The following is a 20,760-nucleotide window of genomic DNA, read 5'->3' as shown; positions in this document are numbered from 1 at the left end:
TTGTGTGAGGTGAATTTCACTCCAATTTTAAAAAATAAAAAAGAATAAATAGTATTATAATAGAGTGGTCTCCTGGGCCTGGATATGTGTATCCTTTATAAGTTTCAGAAATGTGAATTTATTTAATAAAAAGATGACATAAATCTGAATTTGAAAGGCCCTGAAATGAACATTTTATTCCAGAGATTCAGAAATGACACAGAAGACAAGAACTCCAGGCATTCTTTAAAAAATTGAATTCCTCTTTCTTACTGATACAATGAAAAACCTCACATTGAAAAATGATTGATTTTAGTGTTTTTGCTAAAATGGATCTACTGCAAAGCCCAGGCAGATTGATGTTACAGAAATAGCAGCCAAGAAAAAAAAAAAAAATTTTTTTTGGTTGAACAATGTCATTATCAGCTTCACCTGTGAGGGAACTTACCCGAGGGAGATCCTGTCTGCTCTCTAGGTGGCTCCTTGGTATTGACAGATCCATTAGCAGTTGTAATTAGAAAAGCAAAGTTGGACTTTGAATAATTAGGCTAAAGTCACAAGTGATCGCTGGGCACAATAACAGAAGCTGTTGTTCAGCACTCTGTTGCCTGCTGTAGTGAGTGGGTGACGTGTGCTGTTGCTGTACGCAGTGTTTCTTTCTTGTGTTGGAAGCTGGTCCTTTCCCACTAATAAAGTTTGAAGTAGCAAAGACATCTCGCTTTGGCTCTTCTGCAGATGTCTGAAGGGCTTCATTTCCAGGGGATAAATGGGGCTGTGGAATGTTTTTGCTAAACAAACCATTGTCATAGCAAAAGCAAAATCCTCTTTATCCCAGGAGTGTTAAGAAATGTGTTTTGGTTTTTTACTCCTATTTTCATTCCTTTTTTCTTTTCTCCCTCCTGGAATAATGGTTTACTTATATAAAGTTATTTTCTAGAAGAAAAATAGACTTATTTCAAAAAAATCTTTGGACTAATGCCACCCAAAATGCCTTTCAAGCATACCCTATATATTTTGATTTTTTTAAAAAACTTGCTAATTGAGTAATGGAAAATTAAAGAGTTCCAAGGGATTCAAAATATAATTATGTGGGTCTAAATTCTTTATTCATCTCTACATCTGTATAGGAAAGGGTAGAATTAGGAAAGAGAGGCCGGTGTCAAACACCTACAGATGTGTCCTTGAAGACTTTGATGTAGGTTGTGATGATAGGGGAATGCATGGATCGCAAGCTCTTGAATACTTGACTGATGTTCACACTGCATCTTAGCTGTGTTAAGATCAGGGAACAGAAGGGTGTGGTTCCTCCATCCCTCCACATTGTCAAATGCCCCATCCAGACTCTAAAACCTACTGGGTCTTGGCTTTGGACCACATAGGGTTGAAAATAAGATGGAAATTACTTGGCAAATTTAAAGATTAGGAGAGTGTCTATGAGGATCAAGATTTTTTACTTCCTGGAGGTAAGAATGAGAAGTTCCGGCACCACTGAGCCCATGTGTCCATTGGCAAAACAGGCTAGAAGGACAAGATGCCGCCCCCCCCCCCCCCGGGGGGAGATGGGGCTTTGATGTTCATTGTTCTTTATCCACCTGGTCCCTGGGAGCCCCAGTTCCTAGCTTTGAGATCTGCACAGACTCTCTCCCGGGTCATGAGATGAGATGAGGCCCTGCCCTGGCTGGTGGGAGAAGCCAGCTGGAGAACGGAATTTTGCACAGCAGTGACAAAGTCCCTGTATGGAATGAAGACAGGGCTCCCCGAGTGGTAATCCAGGGGCATCCAGCCCAGACCCTGGGCTTGCAGACTGATCACTGTGAATAAAGACTGTGGAACATGACAGATTGAGCTTCAAGTCCATGTTGGACCCTAACAGTGACATCTCCTCAGACTGGGGAGTAACACTGCCAAGATGATCTCATCAGTGTTCCCTGTCAGAACATGGAGAATTAAAATTAGAGATTCTAACTTACGATGAGGTAGCTTATGTGGTTCAGTCCTGGAGTGGGGTACCAGTAAAAGCCCAGGAAGCCTACATAACTTCAGATAACTCACAGCTCTTTCCTTGGAGCTCCCTGTCAGGAAGATGGGAGCCCAGAGACACTTCTCTCCCCACCCCACAGGCATCTCTTCCCTGGAACTCCCCTGGACAGCTCCCCACACATCTGGGGACAGTAAGAGCAATTTAGTGCCTTGAATTTATTTTAAGGTTAAAATTTAAAAGGTATTATTTTACTTAGGAAGCATTTAAGTATAAAATGGTTGATTGATTAGTATTTTTAGTGCCCTGATTTGGAGTGTACAGGGTCAGGGGGTGGGTGTGAGTGAGGGAAGGAGTAATGGCTCAGTACCATATTGTCATCTCCATCTACAGCTGACCAGCCCCCACCCCCACCCCCGGCTGGCTCCCCAGTCCACTTCCCACCACTGAGTGTGATAGTTTGGAGTTTTATCGATTACATACTCATCATCCCATTTGATTTTCATAACTGCTCTGTGATGGAAGGCAGGCTGATGTTATGATGTCCATTTTATACGAGGAAACTGAGTGTTCCTCATGCCCAGGGTTAATGCTAGTGAGGAATGTAGCTGATACTAAAATCCCAAGTTTTGTCAACACACCAACTATGGTTAATTTTTCTTATTACAGTGTGATGCATAAGAGGAAACGAGTAAAGCTTAATTTTATGATAGCAGTAAGAATGTGGAGCATTTACAAAATACTGAGCTGGAGAGACTGGCTGAGTTTGAGGTCTCAGACTGATGACTTGCAGATGCTCTTTCTATACAGTTTTGTCAAAGAAGAGGGGATCTTAGTGCTGCATGGTATTTTTAGGTTTGGTGGCTGTCATGAAATTTCCCTCCTGAAAAGTTTACACGCCTGCCAAAAGTTCATTTGGTTTTTCAAATGAAACATAACATCTATGTCACACAGAGTTATGCCCTTTCAGTTGAGTTGCTTTGTAATCTCTTGAGAGCTGAGGCAAGCTGGCCCTGGTTCCCTGAGCACAACCTACGTACAGACGCACTCCTGTCATTTGCAGGGCCTGGGACAAGGCTGCAGAGGAGATGCTGGACCCAGGCCAGCACTGGGGTGAGGCGAGTGAGGCAATGTTTTTTAATAGACGAGATCAGTAACAGTGCCGTTCTGAGCGATACTGGAGCTTGAGAGAAAAGGAAAAATCATTAATATTGATCCCATCTTTATTACAATATTTGATATTTTGTTCATTACAGACTCTTTGCATTCCTTTTCACTTTTTAACATATTGCATTGAATATTTATTTATCGTGGCTACTGAGTTTTTGGTGCCCCTCAATTATGCACCTATATCAAGCGTCTCCTCACTTACCTCATCCTAGCCTCTGTTCCACCTTGGGCCTGGGGGTGCACAGATAGGGAACAGTGTCCACCCTCGCCATAGACCAGGGAAGAAGCCTGCACAGGCCCCCAAATGGCACCAGGGCTCTCAGGGCATGGAATTCCGGGGTCGTGGCTGTGTGAAGTGGGGGCATGAGATACATAGGTGGACGCATGCCCGTAGGTCCTTGGGTTCCTTGCTCATGGAGAGGAGAATGGTTGGAGGAGGGCCGAAGTGGAACCTCTGGGGAATAATTCTCAGCACCAGAGTCTCTTGGAGGCTTGTGAAGGCGAAGCTCGCTCAGATCCTGATGTAGTAGGTCTGGAGCGGGGCCTTAGAAATGGGTCTCCATTTCTAAGGCACAGGGGCCCCTTTTTCCTGATGGGTTTCTGTGCGTGGGAATTAGGGAGCGGCTCGGCATTCTCGCCTAGACTTCCTTTTAGGTTTTTATCCAGCAGCACAGGCAGAAGGTAGCCTTCAGGGGAAAGAGTGCAGACTTTTCTGCTTTCCTGGCCAGTCTTATCTTTGTCACTGTTATTGATGGAGGTCTCTCCAGGATGCATGAGGGTGAATCATTGCTATAGATTTTATTTTCCCGTAAATTTCTTGCATGATGTATGGAAATGAGAGCTAGAGTATCTAATGGTAAGTAGCATTCCTAAGTACCTCTAGATTTTGTTTTTAAGTGTGTGTTTTAAAATGACATTATTTTAAAAGTACATTTAAAAACGTTTAAATAATACTGTTTTTCACCTATAAAGGAGAAGATTAAAATGTCTCATAAACCCTCCTCCCAAATGATCCCTGTTGATGATAATAGAATTAAAAGTACAAAATAATGTAAAAGCCACCTTTCCATCCTCCTCTCTCTATTCCACTCCCTCTCTCTAATATTGATGTTTTGTTTTGTTTTGTTTTGGTGTGGTTTCTTTTTCAGAAAAAAATGTATTCATGTCCTTCCTAATGTTTTTATACAGGAATATCATATGGCAATATTGTCAGATATTTTGCCTCCTAAGTTAGTAGTGTATCTTGGACTTGTTTCCATCGGCAAATAACAGATTAGGATTCATCATTGGGATGTCCCAGTATTTACCTCTCCCTCCAATAAAGAACTCTTTCGCCCTATCCAGTCTGGCTCAGTGGATAGAGCTCCGGCCTGCCGACTGAGGGGTCCCGGGTTCGATTCCAGTCAAGGGCATGTGCCTTGGTTGCGGGAGCATCCCCGGTGGGAGGTGTGCAGGAGGCAGCTGATTGATGTTTCTCTCTCATCGATGTTTCTGACTCTCTATGCCTCTCCCTTCCTCTCTGTAAAAAAATCAATAAAATATATATTTTTTAAAAAATAAAGAACTCTTTGGTTCCAGGCTTTTGCTGTGTGAACAACCCAGTAGTGAAGATCTTTGTCAATATATGTGTCTTTGGAAACATGTTATGAGTCCAGCCATAGTTTGTAATTCCGAGTAGTGGGGTTGTTGGACAAAGGGTGTGTGCACTTTTAGGTTTGAAGGCATTGCCCTCCAGAAGGTTTAACTCCTATCAACAGTGATGGGCATACCTGTTTCCCCAATGTTCTTGCCCACCTGGATGTCATACAAGTAAAAAGAAAACCATTGTATTATTCCAATAGCAATACGATATAAAATAAGTAAGAATAAACTTGATAATTGTTCAATATCTAGGTGAAGAAAGCTTTAATGTGCACATAAGGGACCCCCCAAAAAAGCCTTGAATAAACAAAAATTATGCCATGTTCTTGGATGGGTACTTGTAGCCTGATGAAAAGATCCATTCTCCTTTAGCTAAGCTATAATTTGAACTTGATCCAGTAAAAATAACAACAAGATTTTTTTTGAGGGAGAATTTGATTAGCTGGTTTTAAGACCTATTGAAAAAAAAAAAAACGTAAGAATAGATAGGAATATTCAGATAATGAACAGGAAGATAGTAAAATTCAGGAAATAGCCTGAGCAGATATTAAAACTAATATGAAATGAAAATTATTAAAATGGGTTAATGAATCACAGTCATAAACTTAAATATATTCAGGAATATAATATATGATAAAGGTGGCATCTTACATCAATGAGGAAAAATGTGTAAACCTTGCGGGGGGAATGTTTAATTCATACAGCATACATTCCAAATGGATCAAAAATGTACATGCAAGAATGTGAAGTATGTACTATAAGATATCACAGGAGAATTATTTTATAATTCCAGATCTCTCTGCTGTAACATAAAACTCAGAAGTGGTTGAAGACAAGGTTGATAAATTCAACTTCATAAGAAAACTTCTTCATGACAAAACCCCAGCTTAGATGCAAAGTTAAAGACAACAAATTGGGGAAAGATATTTGTAACGGGTATCACAACTGAGGACTGTATTTCCTAATATATAAAGAGTTTCTACAAACCACTAGAAAAAAAAAAGGGGAGGGCTATAACTTAATAGAAGATTGGGTAAAGATATGAACTGTTCACAGAAAAGGCAAGAAAGATAGTATTTAATCATGAAATGTTTGATTAAAAAATACAAATTGCATAATAAGAGGAATAAAAATGAACACCTCACTATGAGATTAGCCAGTGATTGTATAACACTGATGAGAGGTAAGTCTGTACTACCCTGTGGAGGAAATCTGGCAATAGCTGAAAATATTACAATGCATTTATCTTTAGCTCAGCAATTCCACACCTAGGAATTTACTTTTTATATGTACTTTATGAGCTATATTTTTCATTGCAGCATTACTTATAAAAACAACAGTTTGAGTAATCTCTGGTCCATCACACTATGGTACCCTGTGCACCTTTAAAAAGAATGAGGAAGAACTCTCTCTACTACTGTTGAGTGGATTCTAAGAAAAGTGTACTGATAACTGATTAAAAAATGATTAAAAGCGAGGTGCATTCATGTTATACTACCATTTGGGTAAAAAGGGAGGGCGATATATAGACATATTTACTTGTATGAATTCGGCGATCGTTAAGGTGTATATAAAAAATGGATAATACGTATGTAATACCTTAATCAATAAGGAAATTTAAAAAATTTTAAAAAATGGATAATATTGCTTGCCTGTAGGGAAAAATCCTGAGAGGCTGGGATGTAGTTTTCACTGCATATATGCTTGTACCTTTTGAATTTTGAATCTTGTCTGTCCTTAAAATTTTTTTAATCTAAATTTTAATAAGTGAAAATATTTGTTTTGACATGCATAGTTCTAATGTTTAGTTAATTTGGGTGTCTGCAAATAGTGATTGGCTTTTTATTTTTTTTAAGCAATTGCCTATTCATATACTTTGCCCATTTTTCTTTTTTTTTTTTTTTGAGGGGGGAGTGGTTTCTTTGCACATCAAGGAAATCATCTCTTTGTCTTAAATATCACAGAAATTTTCTTCCAGTTTATCTTTTGAATTGTTTATGCTGCTGTTGGCCACCTGGCAATTTCATATTTGCACGCAGCTGTCACCTCCACCTCCTCCTCCTCCTTCTCCTTCTGCTCTTTCTTTTTTATTTTTTGAGAGTGTGGAAATGACGTTTTCAAGGTAATCTCTGACAAAAATTGGCTTTAGATTTAAAACATCCAATTACCAGTGTTTCTGGATGAGCTGGAAAATAGTCTGCTGGGTCTTAAGTCCTCTTTGAAGATAGTAGTTAAGACACGAAAAAACTCATTTTTTAACAAGAGGTGACCTACCGGCCCCAGGAAAGGGCAAAGGGAGAGGGACTTGGATGGGGCCGGGCAGGGGCTTTTGGTGGGTCTCTGATGAGCCTTTCCTCTCTCCACTCCCAGCCGAGCTCCCGCGGTCCTCAGCAGTGAGGCTGGCCTCCCTGCGAGACCTGCCCGCCCAGCTCCTGGAGCTGTACCAGCAGGGCTTCTTGCTGGTGGCCCTGCATCCTTTCGTGCAACCAACCCACAAGCAGGAGAAGACACCCCTGGAGCACATCTTCAGGGCCATCCTGATCAAGAAAACCGACAGGTAAGGCCTCCAAGGTTGGATGGGGAGCATCATGAGGTGGCTAAGGTGTGTTGACGGGGCCTCTGCCCTCTGACAGGTAAGGCAAAACATTGACAACCAGAGAAAATTTCCTAGTGTCCTGTGACTGTCCATGCCTGACTGCTTACGTAGAGGGTTCCATTTTACACCTTTTCCCTCCTTTAATTTATTGGATTAAACTCAGCTAGAAAAAAGCGTCTCCTGCGAAGAGGAGTACTTCCAGAACAGTTAAAGTACAGCCAGTTAAAGTATAATGCTATAATTTGAAAAGCATGGCTAGGAAAACACCCTCATTGTTTTAGGCTACATACAAACTTAATGGTCTTCCCCAAACTCTAGACATACTTGACCATTTTGAGCCCACCATAAATTCTGTCAATCCCTTAGGAGGAAAAACAAAACCCACCTGAATCTATTGCTGTAATTGATTTGGCTTTGATTTTGGTTTTCAAGGCTTTGAGGATGTTTCTCAGGATGGCTGGACCTGTTGAATGCTTCCTCTTATATTTTTATTGGATCTAATTAGAAAAAGAGAGATGGAGATGGGTTTCTCAAAAGGAACAATAAATATTAATTTTAAATATATTTTTTTAAAACAAGATGGGACAGAGAAAACAGTATGTTTTTGCTGCTTTTGTAAAAAAAAAAAAAAACACAACAATTGAAATAAAGTCTGGCAGAGGGAAATGGATCTGTCCTTTGGCCATCTGTCATGGAATGACAACATGGACCATAGTTTGAAAGGAGGGAGAGTGCAGAGTAACTACTTCTTTTTTCTCTCTTTTCACAAGTTGGTTTGCCAGGTGGACAAACATTGGGCTGGTGAGCTCAGGAGGTCAGCCAGAGCGGGAGGCTGTGTGACTAAGATGGGCTCCTCTTTGCTGCCAAGCAGAGTTCATTTCTTCACAGCTGATCAGGAGGGTTCTTAGCCTGAGCCAATGTGCATTAGAATTTTAAGTGAAGGATGACATATGCCTTTGCTGATGTCCAGAATTACCATGGTATTTGTAGAGTGAAACTTGTTTTTAACATCTGCCTTTCTGGCATATTTGTTTCTTTATGTTGATTGGCTGTGGATCAATATCTAGGTCAATCACAAGAGGAAATGGTTCTGGGAGCCATAGTGGTTTCAGGTTCCTCAAGAGACATGCATGATGACACTTATTGAGCATCTGCTGTGTGCCAGGCTTTTTGAGTGTCATTTCGTCCTCATAATCAGCCTATGAAGTTAGATACTATTTTTATTTCCATTTTAAAGGTGAGGAAGCTGAGACCCAGACGTTGAGGTATTTGTCAAGGTACCTAATGAGCTTACTTTCTAGAAGAGGAAAATGGGTCAAGCTATTAAGAAGAATGAAACACTGGTGTGCAGGGGGGGTTTCAAAAAAGAGAAGATGCGTTCTCTGTGGGTTTGAGTTCACTCTAGTCCAGAGTGTCTAGCTACCCACCAGGATGACTATAATGAACATTCTAGACACAAGAAATTCCTTGTACAACTTTGTGCTGGGTCTTCTTTGAAACTGCCCCCCGCTTTGTTTTTGTTTTAAAGAAATTGCAAAAGCTTAGTAATTGTCCAAGTACGGTAATGAAAATGGCAATTTACCATTCTTACGGCAAAATGACCGAGAGAATTTGCCCACTTCCATTCCCTGTCAGTGTTTTGTGGGAAGAGTGGAAAAGCAAGCATTTCATAATACAGTATAATTTTAAAGTACAGGCACTTTCTCTCCTCACAAATGCAATAACCATGTTTTTTTTTCTTTCTTTCTTTCTTTTTTTTTTTTTTTGCTTAAAGTATTACAAAGAGTATTACATATGTCTCCTTTTTTTTTCCCCCCGCCCTTGACAATCCCCTGGCCTCCCCTACCAATAACCATGTTTTTGCATCATGAGAAAAAATACCCCACACTATTAAAATTAAACAATCAAAAAGTCCCACAACAGAACCTTTTCTTCAGGGAGTTTAGTAGAAACAAAACAAAATAAATCTTATGTGATTAATTTTTAATGCAGACAGTTAAGATGATATTTTTCACGAAGTCTGCCAAAGTTCTGACAGCTGTAGATGCTGTTAAATGAAATGATTTCACTCTCCAAGAGGAAGTAAATGCCTAGTTAATGTGCTGTAAGTAGACCGCATTGAAAGAGGTGTAGATAAACTTTCTAGATTACTGTCAGTCCAGATCAAGTTCATTAGCGAGAATCACCATGGGATGACTACTCGAAACTTAGATATCAACTTCCATGTGTTTGAAAGGAGAACGTAAAGTTTTTGGCAAATAACTAGGTTTTAGGGTCTACAGCAAGACCAGGAAAAAGAACAAAACCATGCAAGCTTACATTCATTCATTCACACTTACTGAGCTTGTATTCTTTGTAAGGGACATGCTAGGAGCTTTACGTCATGGGACTCTGGTGGGCACAGGTTCAAGGTTCACCTGCGTATGGAGCCTGCTTTCCAGGTATCTACAGTTTAACTGAGAAAATAAGGCATCATACCATGGGAGTCTGGGAAAAGGAGGAGTCACCTCCTGCTGGAAAGGAATCTAAGGAAATGTCTCTGGACGAAGTAGCTTTTCATTTGGACCTGGTTTCTTTCGGGCAAACGTAGGAATAATGCCCATGCGGTGGGAGGATTTTATTTGTCTTATAATGAAATGTTTTCTAGTGGAGTTTGGTTAATTTGAGAGCATCATTGACAGTCTAACTGGATTATTAATGAGTCATTCCCAAAGCTTGGTACAGTAACATTTCCCTGAGCCCCCTATCATTTTGACAAATTTCACTTAAATCTATGAAAAATTGTCTGATCCTTTCTTTTGGAAATTCTTATAAATGCCATTTCATTTTAGGATGGCAGGCCAAATCACACATCTAGTTATAAATTGTTCTTAATCCTAAGTGTGTTGAATTTAAAGTCAGTTACTTTGAAAACTGATTTCAAGAATGAATAGCCAAATGAGACACTTAGAATAAGTAGAGAGTTTGTACTCCTTCTCTCTACTCTTTCTTTGGGACACAGAGTGATTTTTAACAGACAATATTATTGCATTTGCTCTGAATTCTAAATACAGTTGAGTTGTCCTTCATTTTTTTTTTTTTCCGGGCAGTTTTCCTTAGAATAAGTTGCCAAAGATCTCAAAACATGATGGCTAAGAGAAGTCGGTTATTAAAATGTCACTGCTGATGTTTCATGAGTGTGGGTTTAATTCTAGGTCATTGATGGTTGTAGACATAAGTACAAAAATGCTTTGTGCCGACTAATGTTTCAGCTGTTGAGTTGTCATTGTTCACACATCGAGCTAGTACAAGGTGTCAGTGATGTGTTTTTCATCACGAATGGGTTGAAGTCACTTGAGTCCAGGTCCCCTGGAATAATACCTTATATGGTACAGAGGACCAGGACATTTGTCAGCTCCGTCGACATTTTGGCCTGGGGTCAGGGGGTGGGACACACAGCGGAACTGCAGCTAATGGAGAGGGTGAAGCCCTGTTGGGAGGCAGGAAAATGCATACAATCGAAGCTGCCCTTGAAAATCTCCTTAATTGCTCATGAAATGTAATACCGTAGCATCTCTCTACCTGACCAATACATGTTTTCCTTCAGGACTAGCCCAGATTGGTGTGTCCATCAGTGAGCCCTGAGGGAAGTAAGTTGGTTGGGGTTTGTAGAGCGTGTTCCTTAGAATCACACCTAGGGGGCTGAGATGCTTGCACCCAGGGAGGTGTGTGTGTGGGAACTGAGTCTGAGGAGACATCATCTCCACGCCTCCTATCTCACATCCATTCTGGGACACATCTGCTGGCTGAGTAGAATAACTGGCACCGTTTTAAGTGGTAAATGTTCCTCCCGTTCAGTTAGATTTTTCTAAGATAAACATGTGTGATGTGGCTTCACTAGGCAAAGATGATTCTAAAGAGCTCCCAGCTCTCAAGAAACTTATCTACTCGGGGAATGTAAAGTCTATATGCAAATTATGTGGGTCTCCATTTTCACCTCTCATTTGGAATTTGCTCAAGGAGGGAGGAGGCACCTCAGTTCCATCTGCTCTGGTCTGGAGGGATGGGTAGATTTGAACAGAGCACAAGTGGTGAAACACTGTCCCTCAGGACGCTGGCCTAGGGGAGCCAGGAGCCTGGGAAAGTTGGCCATGGATGATATGGGGCGACCGGAGCACGAGGTCTGGAGGGAAATGGGGAGAAGCATGGGGCCTGGATCCAGGAGTCCTCTGAGCTGAGGAGTTTGAACTCTATCCTGAAGGCACTGGGAAACCAGTGCAATATTTTTGTTTTGTTTTGTTTTGGAGGAGCAATCATTAGAGGTGCTGAGTTTTCAAACGCTTAAGAGGGGAAGAAATGCAAGTTGAGAAAACATGGCGATAGTTATGGTGAGAGATGATCAGTAATTAGAGTAGGTTGTAGTAAAAAGCCAAGGAAGACAGATGTGAGATATGTCATAAGAGGAAATACTGGATTTAATGTTTAGCTGGAAAGGGACAGCAGGGAGGAAGAAGACAAATCAAAATATGAGTCAGCTTTTGACTCCGAAAAACTGGGAGGATTAACTGGAAAGGGGCAGTGATGGGGAAGGGGATGTGTCTGATGGTTCTTCCCCAAAGCGGACCCTGATAGGATCCTTAAGGAAGTTCTCCCAAGAGGAATCAGTTAGGAGGGGAGACATAGGATAGGGAAGGGGAGGAAGCCATCAGGGTGCAACGCCTCAGCCTGATACAGGGGGAAGTGGTGAGTCTACCTTGAGGCTGGGCAGCTGGCCTCCACCCTCCTGCACCTGAGAGCCACTTGCCATGAGCTGCTCCAGACACGTCCAGGTCTAGGGCACATCCAGGTGAAGCAATTCCAATAGCCAAAGAAGACTTCAAGTCATGCAGAAGCTGAGGGACACGCAGAGCCGGGAAGGGTGCTCAGAGGGGCCCTGGGTGGAACACGGATAGCATCTACCACAGGAGAAGGGGAACAGTATTAATTTGATTGTATCATGTTTGTGGTAGTTGCTGGTGGCAGGATGTCCGCTGGGAGGTGTTCGCAAGGCGGTTAGGAGCCAGGAGAGAAGTTTGAGCTGTGTGAGGCCACGGCAGGCCCAGGAGGACCAGCCCACTTTGGTGTTGCTTACTGAGCCCGGGTTTGCTATGCTAGATGCCTCTGGTGGTCTCAGAGATGCAGTGGCTTGCCGAGAGCAGTGCTAATCAAGTGAGTTGCTCTGTCCCAAACTGACCATCTGCTTGGAGTCTGAGAAGTCTTTCCTCGCGGACCGTGTCAGCAAGCCGAATGAGTCAGCTCGGGCCACCCAGTGTCAAGCGATGCAGAGAAAGGCAGTTCGGTTGGCTTTTGGCTTTTATTTCCAGGAAAGCAAATCCCAGAGAGTGCTCAGCTTTACCGTTGGTCCCCCTTTTGAGGTCGGGAATCTGAGCGCTTGAACACTGCCTTCATCCGCAGGCAGGGCCTGCAAGCTCAGGTGCCCCGAGGGCCAGGCATCTCGAGGAGAGCCAATGCTAATTCTGCCCATTGTTGCCAAGTGTTGCCGAAACTTGAACTTTTTTCAAGAGCCAGAAATCTGGATTTTTAGGTGAAAACTGGTCTTTTTAAACCATTGCCTCACTTTTTCAAAATAACATTGTGTACCCCCGGCCCCACCCCGCTGGCTGCCATCTTGCAACCTTGAAGATTTCAGTTGCTCGTTTCCGTGGAGTTGCTTCCCACTCTGAACTGCCGAGTCCCCCTTCTACCCACACACTCATCCGACTTCTCAGATGCTCTTGTTATGGGTTTTTATGTGTCTACCCTCCTACCTCCCCCTTGCTAAATCTTTCATCTTTGGATTCCGTTGTTTACTTAGAGTGCCAGGTGCTGAGTAGGTGTTACTCAATAGAATTTTCCTGACTTGAGTAGAATGATACCAGGCCCTGGAATTTTACTCCATCATTCATTAAAGGACCATACATTCATGGCAAGATGGATCTGTTTGGGTTTACACATTTGCCAGTACCCAAAGTGCACCTTGATAATGCATTCACACAACATGAACCCAACTAGTGGAACACACACACACACACACACACACACACACACGATCCTTTCATTGTCCAAATAACAGTGATTTTCCACAAGGGATATTATTTTTCATTGTGGGGTTTTTGGTTTTTTTTTTCATTTTAAAAAACATCCAAAGGATGGCCTTCAAAGGGGTACGAATCTTTGGACCTTAAGTGGAGTACAAATGCATTACATCGCCTATGTGATAGCCCACATGATAACACGAACATTTTCTTTGGCATTTGAAAAGGGCAACACTGGGAAAGTACAAAATTATATCGGAACTAAAATGAAAATTCTCTTAAAAATTATCGTCGAGCGCGTCCTCTTTAAGTGGCCTTGTGGCTAATTTCTACCAATTACCTCGACTCTTGGGAGAATTCTAGGGCTTCTAGAAAGAGGTTTCATAATTAAACGAAATGCGCAGGGGGTGGTAGCGCCTACCGGGGTGTGCCCTAGAAAATGCTCATACGCGAGGCTGGGTTCAGCCCTGGAGCGTGCTGATTGTTGGAATCACACATGGGGAAGAAAAGTAACGCGGGCCTGGCAGTGATTGACATGTGTGACTGTGGCGGAGAAACCGCAGCAGCTGGTGTGTTCCCAGGGAGCAGAAACCGAGGAAGGCGGATTCAAAGTTCTTTTCTTAAATCAGAGCAGGGAATGTGAGGGTTTTGTTTAGCCGGGAGATTGTCATTTTGGATTCAGGTTCCCCACTCTTGGCTGGCGGCTGCCCCTCCTTGCTGATGTGGTATCATCCTTCCATCAGTTTTCTCGGGCTTCCCGAGGTGTTTGGAGAACTTGATTAGCTCTCTGGACTGCCATCCTGCCCCCTGCAGAGCTGTCCAGCATCACTGGACTACCTTAATGCATTCCCCCTATTTTCCCATCTCATGTGGAGTGACACCCTTTTCTGTGTTGAAGTTTCAGGATTCACTGTTAATTATTGTGTTTGCACTTTCCCATCAAATATGCCAGCGTAAAGCCACATTCTCCTGGGGGAAAGAGAGTGGTGTGTTGTTTTTTTTCAATCCACACCCCTAAATGGCTTGCCTAGCTATTCTTTTTCTCTCTCTCCAAGGCATCCACCTTTATCCCAGTCGGGAGAGAGAGAGAGAGAGAGAGAGAGAGAGAGAGAGGTATTGTTTGCCTGAAAGCTCATTCCTCCCCTGCCCCAACCTGTCCTTGATTGTCTGTGTCTCTCCCCACGTTTGATTATTTATTTACTTATTTTGTTTCCTCAGAGAGAGAATTAGCAAACTAGTGATTTCAGGTCTTTCCCCAGAAGTGGTTTGGAATGGCAGAGAGCAGTGAGCAGGGACCCAAAACACAGAAGCACAAGCACAAAGTTCCTTTGAAATTTCCTGTTGATCTTAAAACTTATGCAAACACTACAATACTATGAAATGCCTGTATTTGTTTTAAAGTAAAATAAATAAAAGCTCTCCCTGCTTCCACACATATACACGATCTTTAAATAAAATTGGACTCTCTGGGAAGATTGATTTCTGTGGCATTGCAGTTGGATTATAGGGACACTTACTGTTTTGAGGTCCATATGCACGCAATGTAGGTAACGTAGTTGTAAATAATTTTACGAAAGTCTTAGACTTTTGTATTTACACGACTATCCAATATTAAATTTAGGAACCAAGTTATCTTACTTTAAGTATTCCTGCCAATTTTTTTTTTGTTTTTTCTCTTCCTTGTCTATCAGAGACAACTTAGGTTATGTGTGTTTTTCAAACTGAGAAAGATGTAATGGGTTTTACCAGGTGATCGGTCCTAGAAAAGACTAGTTCTAATTGAATTTTACATTTCTAGCTATGGGTGCAGCAGCAGGTGAGAAATAGCTTTGGATCCATCTCCATACATTATGAGTGGTTTCAGTGTCTTGAGATTTTGATATAATCATTATCTCTATAATCTATCTAGCTGTTTTCTATAATTTTTAAATGATTGAAAGATAGAGCCATGTTACAAAGAGGTGATTGCTATAAATATGATATAGGGGAGTACATCATTTCATTTGCTTCCTATTCATCCATCACGAGTTGGAACTTAAAATGGGTAGAAAGATTTTAAAAACCAAAATAGTAACTCATATGCATACAACACCTGCTTTCTGAGGGTCTGAGAGCACTTGGGTTTCTTTCCTTATGTGTTAGGCGTTACACTTTATTCTCACTATGTCCTACTGATGGTTGTTTTGGTTGTTAGTATTTGTTGAAAATATTGTTGTGTGATCAGCAGAGGGTTAGACTTACTCTGTTTTGTAGCTGAAAAGTACCATTATCTTTATCCCCACATCCCATTTTATATCCTAGGAAAATTAGGCTGAAGAAGCTGTGGTATTAATGACTTCTTGGTGATGAAATTTGGGGTGGTGAGTGGGTATGGGCTTAAGTCCCATCATTCAGCTTATTGGGGGTGCTCAGAGAATTCCCAGAATCCTCTGGGCCTTGCAGCATCCCCAGCCCCCATGGCAACCTGTGGGACCACAGGCCTGGTTATTCCCCAGCTGGTTTCAGGACATAGGGCTGCCACTGCAAAGTATTTGGGGCTTCCCCAGACGGCTCCATTCAACAGGCTGGCTGGGTCTTGTGAGTTTCTGCACGAAAACGGTCCTATGCAAATGATAGTCCTAAGGTCATTCATGCGTCCTTTTCCCTCTGTTCCCTAAAGACGAAACCAAAATGTATTTATCAGGTGTCTTTGTCTTGTATCTTTTAAGGCCGTAGCCTTTGTTGGAGACGATGAGATGGCATAGTCCCTGCTCTAGGGAGGTTTATAACCTACCTGACTTGTTGAAATTTTCATTCTCAAACTTCTATAGTTCAAATCCCCTAAACTCTGTGAAGCAACCTGGATCTAACTCTGAACAAAAGCACACTTTTCTTGTAAAAATCATTAATATGTTTGCAGGCACTTCCTAATATGATTTATCATTTAGGGTAATAGTCAGAATAGCTACCATGTATTTATTGCTGTGGCTAGGGAGAGTTCTTGTTCATTGCTTCATGATATACATTAGGGTGAGAGTTAGGGTAGGATTTCTCAATGTATAGTTTTTAGCTGCTGACATTTTGGGCTGGATAAGTTTTTGTGTGGGAGAGTGTGCGCTGTAGGACAGTTAGCAGCATCCTGGCCTCTACCCGCTAGATGCCTAGCAAACGTCCCTTCTCCCCGTCTCTGCATTTTGGCAATCAGAAATGTCTCCAGACATTACCAGCTGTCCCCTGACAGGCAAACTGCTCCCACTTGAGAACCATGGGTTAGAGTTTGGACATGAGGAAGGAGTTCTAACTTTATTTTCCTCCAGATAACTGTCATTGCCAACAGCATTTATTACAGTAACCTAACTGCCCCTGGATGAAATGCCACCTTTATTATAGGTCGGATTTCTATATATACCTCATCTATTCCGGATTCTTTATTGTTCCGTGATTCATTTATTGATTTTTGTGCTAATACCATGCTATTTTGATTACAATGGGTCTGCAGTGTATATTACCTAGTAGGGCACTATTCTTCTTTTTCAGGATTTGGCTCGTTTTGCACATTGATTTTTTTCCATATAAAGTCTAAAGTGGTTTTTCTTCAGTTCCCAGTAAACCCTACTGGAATTATAATTATACCTACATACTAATTTAAGAAGAATTTCTAAGAGCATAGAAATTCAATATTTGTGTTTTCAAGAGTACAGAATTCAGTATTCATTGTCAGAAGTAAATTTCTGTCTTAGAGCATTGTGATCATTCTGAAAAGGCTATGTACTGTCTACACCAGTTGTTACCAACGTACCTTTGTTGAAGGAGAACTGAAGTTTCTATGTATATTTATGTATATTGGAAAAGTAGAGAAATTATGCATTATTAATATTTAACATTCGTTGTGAAGGTGGTACCCCGGCTGGCTGCAGAGGTCAGAGGCTGCCTGTCTAGAGGAAGCAGGAGGGGCCCTGGGGGAGGCCGGGTTCAGGGGAATACTTTCAATCCAGAGCTCAGTGAAGTGTGTTTGTGGATCATTTTTTTGTAGTTTTAACTATATTATCCCCCATGCAGTATACATATGTCTTACAATTTTTCTGTAAAGTGATTGCAGATTGAAGAGAATATTAGTAATATAAATGTAAAATCCCCCCCCCTCTCTTTCTCTCTTTCTCTCTGAAATAGCCACACTGACTTATCTCCAGCTGTTCATTAGAGCTTCGTTAGTGAGATTAAAAAAAAAAAATCAATGCTTACTTATTCAGATCAGACACAAGATGGCCACAGAAATTAGACTCATCTAGAAGACATTTTGAAGCGTGGATTTACTTATACTACTGTTAACCGTGGGTCTCATTTCACGTGTATATTATACCTTGAGATACTATGAACTTACTGTGATTATAATTTTTAAATATTGCCTATGTCATCTGTTTCTGATATTTTCAAACTTCTATATGTATTGTTTTATAACATAGGTAAAATGTTGGTATAGCAGTTAGTATTCAGAAGTTTTTACCGACGGGGTGTGTGATCAGAGAATTTGGAGACCACTGACCCATGAAGCTTCTGTGTCACACTGATGCTTCTAGAAACAGGTGGAGTCTTGCTACTCCAAGTATGGTTTATGCACCAGCAGGCATCACCTGGGAGCTCCTAAGAAATGCAGGTTCCCAGGCCTGCCCAGACCTGCAAAATCAGAGTCTTCATCTTCACAAGATCCCAGGTGATGTCCGTGTTCATGTTAAAGTTTAAAAACAGAGTTAAGCTGTGTTTTTCTATTACATAGCTGCTAGCCTCGTGTAGCTATTTACATTGAAATTAATTTAAATGAACCAAAATTAAAAATTCAGTTCCTGGGTTGTACTTAGCCACATTTTAGGTGCCCGGTAGCAACATGTGGGTGGTGGCTATAGTATTGGACAGTGAAGATATAGATAGAACATTTAAATCATCAGACTCAATTAGAGGGTGGAGGTAGGGAGAGCTAGGAAAGAAGGAAAGGATAATCAAACTTGAATTAGAACATGCATGTGCATTAAATGTAGATAGAGAAGACACTTCCTGTCACTCAACTGGACATGGCCCATGAGAGAGCCTTAGGAAAAGCGTTCGTGTGTGGAGCTCTTACTGTTATTTTGTTTGCCGATTATTGCCTTTCATGAATCAAAAAATATCAGGCAGCCCCGCTTTTATTCAGTGCTCTGTCTGTGATAAGGTATTATTTATGCACAAATACTAAAATATTAGTCCTTTCCATATCTTTCAAAGTAAATGAGGAGCCTTACAGGATTCCAGAGAAAGCAAGGGTTTGCCCCAAATCTCGTTCCTTCCGGTTCTCTTTTCTGTAGTTCAGGTTGGTGGGGGTTGAAATTCTTTCTCAGGTACATCCTACAGGGACCACTGGGGTGAGGCTGGTTTTTTTTCCTCTTGCCTTTTCAGGTGCATGGTGAACCTATTGTGCTGTACTAGGCACTGATGCTTTCACCTACCAGAGGGCCTGTGAGACAGGATGTGGCAACATTTTCTCTAGAATCAATAGCAGTCAGAACTGGATAGTTAGGTGCCCATGGTGACTTGCACCCACTTGGCAGTGCTCAAGAGAGTGTTTGGTTCGGGTATCTTTTGCACACCTTCCCCCATCAATTCCAGAGTGTTCTCGGTGATACCAAGCCCTTACCAACAGAAGTGGTGAATGTCTGTTGGTGAATGAGGAAGGGAAGATTAGAAGAAAAGGCAATGGATTAATTCTCCTTCTTCCTACTTCAGAACTCCCCTGGTGAACTCTATAGTTAGGTGCCTTATTTAAAGACTTAGTAGGATTTGTTTACTCGGCTATATTTTCTTCATGCATTTCCTAAACTTCAATAGTAAGGGTAACTATTGACTCCAGCAGCCTCATTTTTATTTATTTTTTGGTAGATTTGGTTCATTTTGAAAAGAGGAGGTCATAAAAATTACCTGAAATCTTTTCCTCATTGTTCTGAGAGCATCTTTTGGACGAGCTGTTTATTCCCCTCCCTCCCTCCACATCACAACCGCCACCAAATTGCAGAGACAAGAAATAGCTAAACTCTCTTATTCATCCACTCCCTCTACAACAACCTTAGCTCAGCTCTCATTTCTGCTCTCTTAAAATATTCTTCTCCTCTTCCTACATCATACATAGTGCTGCTTTAACCTCCCTAAAATCCGGATTTTACTATCTTTTATTTCAGACCATCCGTGACTTTCCTTGACCTCAAAATGAAGTGCAATCCCATCCGGTAGCAACACCCACTCAACCTTTCTTTCCAACCTCGTTTCTTACTTTTCTGCTCTACATACTGCAGAGCCTCAATCTCAGATTCATCCTAACAACAAATTCGTCCATACATTCACTAGGCCAGTGACGGTGAACCTATGACATGCATGTCAGAGGTGACACGTGAACTCATTTTTTTGGTTGATTTTTCTTTGTTAAATGGCATTTAAATATATAAAATAAATATCAAAAATATACATCTTTGTTTTACTATGGTTGCAAATATCAAAAAATTTCTATATGTGACACGGCACGAGAGTTAAGTTAGGGTTTTTCAAAATGCTGACCTGCCGAGCTCAATAGTTCACCATCACTGCACTAGGCTGATGTTTACGGGTGCAACTGAACTATAATAAACAACGCTTCACGTGTTTTTTTTTCAAACTGACCTACTTATTTTTTCCATCATATAACTCATGCTATCTCTAGGTCCTTACTAATTTCTGTTCTTGGTGCCTTTGATCCATTGTCCCATCACTAATTCCTACCCAGCCTCAGAGTCTCAGCTTATATGCTCCTTGTTTTTTTAAAAATGTCTGATCCCTGACGAAATAACTGAACTCTCCTTGCACTTTTGTTTATGTAGCCTTCCTCTTTCCTTAGAGTGCAAGTTTCTTAAGGGCAGAATCTAACTCAGTGCCTTATGTATGGCACATATGGTCAGTGGTCAAGAAGGTGATGAAAAGATGAATAAATAAATGAATAGATGTTTTTATTGTTACTGGTTTTACATAAGCGAATGAAATTAGAAAAAGGCTTCTTTTTCTTTCATTAACAAATCTTTTTTCAGATCTGTAGCTAATTTCTGTTCCCCACCCCATCTTTCTCCTTAAGAAAAAATAAAAGCCATTATGATCCTTCTACTTGAGCCTGGTGTTGCCTTGGGGGAATATCTTAAAAGTTCTTCCTGTTTCCCAGAGAGAGAGAGAGAATTTGTTTCTGTAATTTAGTAATATTTTTATTCTAGTTGGAGAAGTGCCTAGTAATCTAAATTTGTGTTTGTTACCCTTTTCTTTCTGATTATTCCTAAATGAAACAAAAGTAGTCTTATTGATGAACTGCACATTCTCTCTCT

At 41.2% G+C, this 20,760-nt stretch overlaps 1 protein-coding gene across 1 annotated transcript in view; it reads left to right on the top strand.

Moving 5' to 3' along the window:
* RFTN1 (raftlin, lipid raft linker 1) overlaps window positions 1-20,760 on the top strand; it is a 175,570-nt gene that overhangs the window by 62,968 nt on the left and 91,842 nt on the right. Inside the window, exon 3 of the mRNA XM_059664045.1 lies at window positions 7,139-7,325. Coding sequence (XP_059520028.1) covers window positions 7,139-7,325 — 187 coding nt within the window. The remainder of the gene's footprint in view (window positions 1-7,138; window positions 7,326-20,760) is intronic.

This window comes from Myotis daubentonii, chromosome 14 (assembly GCF_963259705.1).
Source record: "Myotis daubentonii chromosome 14, mMyoDau2.1, whole genome shotgun sequence".
Classification (NCBI taxonomy): domain Eukaryota; kingdom Metazoa; phylum Chordata; class Mammalia; order Chiroptera; family Vespertilionidae; genus Myotis; species Myotis daubentonii.
This window is presented reverse-complemented; position numbering and strand designations above follow the sequence as displayed.